The sequence below is a fragment of the Macrobrachium nipponense genome, chromosome 34 (genome assembly GCF_015104395.2).
Source record: "Macrobrachium nipponense isolate FS-2020 chromosome 34, ASM1510439v2, whole genome shotgun sequence".
Classification (NCBI taxonomy): Eukaryota; Metazoa; Arthropoda; class Malacostraca; order Decapoda; family Palaemonidae; genus Macrobrachium; species Macrobrachium nipponense.
Window position 1 is genome coordinate 9,455,345 of NC_061095.1, and position 6,232 is coordinate 9,461,576.

At 40.0% G+C, this 6,232-nt stretch overlaps 1 protein-coding gene and 1 long non-coding RNA gene across 2 annotated transcripts in view; one reads left to right on the plus strand and one right to left on the minus strand.

The window, feature by feature from the left end:
• Nucleotides 1-6,232, plus strand: part of LOC135207648 (uncharacterized) — a 522,810-nt gene that overhangs the window by 389,166 nt on the left and 127,412 nt on the right. The window lies entirely within an intron of this gene.
• LOC135207882 (extracellular serine/threonine protein kinase four-jointed-like) overlaps nucleotides 212-6,232 on the minus strand; it is a 117,505-nt gene continuing 111,484 nt past the window's right edge. The window contains exon 3 of the mRNA XM_064239781.1: nucleotides 212-2,727. Within this exon, the coding sequence (XP_064095851.1) occupies nucleotides 1,165-2,589 (1,425 nt within the window). The 5' untranslated portion in view covers nucleotides 2,590-2,727 and the 3' untranslated portion in view covers nucleotides 212-1,164. The remainder of the gene's footprint in view (nucleotides 2,728-6,232) is intronic.

Consider the following 6,232-nt stretch of genomic DNA (forward strand, 5'->3'; position numbering starts at 1 on the left):
CCTCATAAATATCTGTTCAAGATATATAAAGTGGATTTCTCGATTGATTTGGGTTTTATGCAGTGTAGGAATTCCAAATAGCTTTCGGCTGAACTGTACTCATCAAGGAATGCTTCGTCAATTTTTTCCTTTTCTCATGGTAATGAATATGGTTATGATTGTAAGATAATTTTCCCCTTTGATTTTCAAGTAGTGATGTAATACTCAGTGATAAGATATTTTTAGGATTTTATTTATAACAGATATTATTATTTCACAATCTAAACATTTATATTTTTCATGAACTGTTTTATCTGTACACAGAATATGAGGAAAAATTAGACATACACAAAATTTTATAAGTCGGTAAAACAAATTATAATGGTGAAACAGAACATACACAATAAATTTTATATGTATATATACGTGCGTGATTTTGAGCCGGGACGAAACTTGTGTTTGTGTTTTTTTTCCCAGTTAAAACGGTAATCTTGGTCAACAGACAACGGAACGTCACAAGGAAATTGATGAGGCGTGTAATATAGCGATTATCATCACATTTTTGTAATGTTCTTTTACTGTTAAACGTTTATATATTTATTTATATATATATATATTTATCTACACTATACATGAGATGACTAACATTATACTTCTCACACAATATGTGCATGTCACAGAGGGTCTCCATATCGGCGGCACTTTGAACTGAACTGATATTTTGATCGTTTTCCATTTTACCACATTGAGTTGGAGAGAGTTTGTTCACAAAAGATGTCACTGATATTTGATTTTGAGTTTTTAATTTACACCTATTGCAAAATGTTATTGTGAATGGAACGAGAAATAACTTTGTTTTTTTATCAGCAGTCACCTGAAGGAATGATTGTTTATACTGTGCATTCGGAGATATTACGTTTGATGATGAAACGGCGTCCTCAACGCCCTTAGGTCAAGCAGCGAGTTGTTGAGTCCACAGGAACGACGAGTCACAAGGCACCAACTAACCAGAGAAGGTAGTACTCTCTGCGGGCGTCCATGGGCCGTGGGTGTGCAGCCGCCCACACTCGCACAACAACAACAACGTTACACCAATATCACAGGCCTTGGGTGGCACGGTTTTTTCCCATACCTTATTTTTTGGCTTCGTGCAAACACTAGAAATGCGAAGGAAGAAATATTTATTTAAGAGTTTTTGTACATCTCTTCACATCTGGTTATTTGCTTGTGTACACTTCGAAGTCGCTCGTTGAGGATCTTGATGGATTTGTCAGGTATCGCCGGCAAGAAATCTTGAAGATCTGGCTCGTTACGCCGGAACATTTTACGGAGTCGATCGCCCACATCGCCGCTCGACACCAGCTGCTTCACCCGATCTGCCGTCGGCTGCCGGAACACGCACAGCGCTTGCAAGAGCGACGCGTGGAAGCTCTCGTATTTGTCGAGCAGTCGATAGCCGTGCAAGAGGCCGGATTCGTTGTCCAGAAACACCAGCAGACCTGATTCCTTGTGATGGGCGAGGTTGTGTGCGGGGGCTTCCATCATAGTGGGGTTCCATTGCATGTTGTAAAGGTTGTTGACCACGCGGTCCAGATTGCCCGTCAGGTAGTCAAAGATGATGAGGTCAGACCACTGGGCTAACTCGGTCAGGGTTCGGATGTCGCCTGGATCGATCTCCTCCACCTGGTAAGGGTGAAGGCGCCGTCGAGACGATCTCAGTGACGAGGGGATGAAGGCTGACGTCAAATTATTCACGTATCGAGTCATCACGACTGGTCTCTCTTCGGCCCACTGGGCCAACGCCAGCTGATTCCCGACATTCGACCACTGCCAGTTCCCTGCCCTGATGATGCCCAGAGCTGAGGGGGGTACATTGGTTAACCCCAGAAGACGACTCAAGTAGAAACTGAAAATTTCACCTTGAATCTGGTCGTAGTTTTGGCGATATCGACAGCAAGATTGGGTCCCGTTTTCGAAAGTGATGAGTCTGTTTTGCATGCGTCCGCAGCCTTCTTCCAGACGAACGACTGCTTGACGCCGAGTGAATTTCCTCCAGCTGTCAACCTCGACGTCCAAAAACCCCTTCGGGAGAGAACTTTCGACCACGTCTCCCCAGTATATCCCTTGGACTAGCAACGAAGGAGCTTCTTTCACGTCAGGAGCATCGTGCTCAGGGGGCATATCGCCCATCCCCTGAGACAAGCTGTCATTGGCACCATTGATGACTGTGGGCGACCACGTGTGCAAAGGTGCCCTCAACTTTTGCCAGGAATCGCCGTCGATGCTGTTAATAACGACGTCTTCTTTATTTTGTATATCGAGGGCATTTTCGTGTCTTCTGGTGTAAGACGAAGACGTTGAAGAAGTTTGCAGCTGCTGGTGAGGGAGGGCAAAATTGAGGGGCGTTGTCAAGGAGGACTTGGATAGCACCAGGGGCAACGTCACCCCGACGGCTACGCCTATCAGGAAGGCGAGGATGGCGGCGGTGATGCAGGCGAGACGAGAGGCCCTTGGTGGTATGGGTGGGGAGGGCAGCACGATGCTGAGGGAACCGACCTCCTGCACCTTCATGTTCTCGCCTCGGCCCCGAAACACCAGCCCCTCCACCATCACCTAGTAATAGGTGACCCTCCACCACCACCCTCACTACGTCCTCCACCACTACACGCGATGAGGAGGAGGAGGATCAGGTAGTTGTTGGTGTCGTTCTTGATCGCGCCACCATCACACGGCCGGGACTCAAAGCATCTGCAAAGGAAAGCAAATTCCGTTACTTCATTTTGGTCAAGAAGGAAGACGTGTATTGTCAGTTATAAATGCTCTCTCTCTCTCTCTCTCTCTCTCTCTCTCTCTCTGTCTCTCTCTCGTCGGTCTCTCTCTCCTCTCTCTCTCTCTCTCTCTCTCTGACAGATTTAAGATATCAATATTCATTTGTCCATGTAAACGTGTTTTTTTACCTTACTATATATGCTTATTTTTCAGAGGCAGTCGCAATTAGGTTTCAGTAATTTATCAAGTGGATGTTTATATGTCTAAGAATGATTTTTCCCCCCCCCCCCTTTTTTTTTTTTTTTTACTGAATTGTTGGGTTACTTCCTAGAGCATTTAGTTATGAAACCCGGTAAACAAGGGAATTAAGTACAGTTATATTTGCTTCGTGGAAATATAATTATTGTGGTTTAGAATAATTATGGCCATGAATTTGATTTATCATGGAGCTTCTCTGCTGCGTAGTCAGATTTTAAATGGCGGATTCCTCAGCATGAAAACATGAATTATGGGAGGTCATTTACCCCTACATTTTGTTACAAATTTGTAACTCTACTGGAAAAACCATAACTAATATTAAGGATAAGAAATACAAAAAACTTTATAAGAACAAATTGGATTCTGCTGACCCATAAACTATTTTCACCAATAAGAAAAAGTATCTCTCCTATATGATATATACTATATGGTTTGTTCCTCATTATTTTAATTACTGAGTTAGCGTTTTGTTCGCGTTCTTCCTTCAAAAACTCAGTTGAATTCTGAAAAACGTCTAAGTGAAATATAATTGTGAAGGTTTCGTTTAAAAAAATTGTCATGTTACTGATTGTGCTTATGCGTCACTGTTACTAGTTTTGAAAAAATGCTTTTTATAATGCCGTAATTTCCGTTTGAAAGGTCTTGAGAAATTATTGTTTATCACTTATTGAGAAACAAAATTTCGCTGAGAGAGAGAGAGAGAGAGAGAGAGAGAGAGAGAGAGAGAGAGAGAGAGAGAGAGAGAGAGAGAGAGAGAGAGAGATTTGGCTATTGAGTTTGAGAAAGCTATTTTAATAAAAATAAAAGGTATAAATATCACAACAATGAAACTATTTGGATAAGTTAAATAATACTAGTTACTAGCGTGCGCGATAGAAAAGGGCGATATCATCATTATCGTTATATTAGTAATACAATCAAGGAACACTCAGCAGGTTCAGAAGAACGAAATAAATAGCGGTTATATCATTAGTATGGGAGGTTGAACATTGTGCACAACAAGTATTGGCTATTAGACTCGAAGGAAATTATGTTAATTGTAGCGCAATGGATATTAGATACATTTGTTTGCATACATAAATTTATACATATAAATGAGTGTTGTGTGAGACAGCTAAGGTATATAACTGTTTCCACCAATTTAATGATTTAAGAAGTTTGATTATTTAGGCTATGTAAGAAATTGGTTAAATTTCCATCTAATCTTTACACATTGGGATTATAAGTTGATTTGGTTTTGTAGATTTTACGCTAACGAACATATTTCATTGAGGTTACTCTTTAAATCGATAAACAGATAAATAAAGTTTTGGTGGCGCGTTATTTTATACGTAGGGATTTGATTAAAATTGCGTACTTAATAGTGTTAATATATTTAAGGACAAGTCGCCACTGCCTTGAACCATTCATTCCCTTGTCCAGTTTCTGTCTATTCCTTTTTCTCAGCGCCTCTTCTCATTCCAGTTGTTGATTTTGGAAATGAGACAAGGCTTCAATATAGTAATGGGATTATTTCCTTGTGAGTTGTTTTAGTTTGCACACAGGCTTCAGTTTTTTTTCTAACTTAAAAGATTAAAGCTCTGAATGGTAAGGAAACGATAGGTTGAATATTCATCGGTTATTTCAGAATTTGTTTTTTGTGCAATTGCTTATAATTGTAGTTGGGCGTTCCTAAAACTTTATGTTAGCGAGTTTGGGGTGACAGTAAACCAGTGTAGTTTTATAGAAGGCGGGTTGTTAAAAAAAATAATAATAATAAAAATAAAAAACGTGTTTGTAATTGATGTTTTTTGTGCGAGTGTAACAGGATTTAAAATTCGACAGTATCTGCGGTTTACTATAATTATGTACACATTATTATTATGAGTTTTCTAAAAAAAAAAAAAAAAAAAGCATCGTCTTTATATTTATTTACATCTTTATCTGTATTTCTATCTTCCTACCTATACAGGGCTTCCCAGTGGGTAGCTACATCATCGTTGCTACGTTAAAGATAGCTGTAGGGTATTTAGCTAATTCACATTTTCAATTCCGTTGCATACGCTTTTATTTACGGAGATGATAGCCCATCAGAATCTGCTGATGGAATCCCTAGATATCTTGATTAACTTCAAATACCTAACGATTAGACTTTTCGCCATGGCAAAGCTTTACAGTAACAAAGAGACAAGCGAGTGACATTATCTCAGGATATGATGCTAATTCGCTCTGGGGCATTTTCATCGCCCGGCCTTTCATAGAACGAATATTGGATACTTCAGGCAACGGCCTTTCATCATTATGCACGGCGGAATGACCAACCTGGAGGAGCGGCAGGATTTCTATTGACAAAAACGTAACCGAGCCCTTCACGTCTGGTGGTAATGTATTCTCATAGATAGATTTCGACTGCTTACTAAGGAGTAATCTGAGGATTGATGCAGCCGTGATTACAGAATTTGGATTCTTCATTTCAGTATCTGAGAATGCTGCTTATGCGCACGATTTCGACTATTTATTAAGTAAAAATCTGAGGGCGCTTCCTCATACGGGATTTCAACTCCGCATTAAGTAAAGATCTGAGGATGCTATCTTCCAAAGGATTTCAATTGTAGGTTAAATAATGATCTGAAGATGCTTCCTTGTACAGGATTTCGATTCCGCATTAAGTAATGATCTGAAGATGCTGTCGTGTACAGAATTCCAATTCTATATTTATAGTGATTTATTGATGTTTTCTTATCCAGGGTAAGCTTGCATTGGCTAGGTACTGAATGTTTATAGGTTTCCTTCGTTTTCAAAGACAGTTAAAGGGTTTAGAAGAGGAAAAAAAATTAGAAAAATGTTGTTATATACGCGGTAAAGACTGGCTGAGTTTAAGAAATTCGATGGCAAATCCACATATCATGGAGTAGATTGAAAACTTCATATTTATTGGGTCGCAATACTGAAAGAGGTAAGCATTGCCATTATTTTTCTGTTCATCTCATCTAGAAGGATGTTACTACAATGACGTCTCGTCTGATATGATCGGCATGCGTGTGTTTATAGTTCCATTCTAAGAATGTTGTTTTCCGGTAAGGGAAGACAAAGGCCGGATATTTCACTGACATCATAATTTGCAGGGAAAAAAATAAGGGGAGGGCCACCTTGAAAACATTCACCTTGATAAAGGGAAAGGAAGCAGTAAGGGGGCGGGTGGTTAATGAGGAGAGGTGGAATATTTTAAAAGTACGTATGCGTGTCG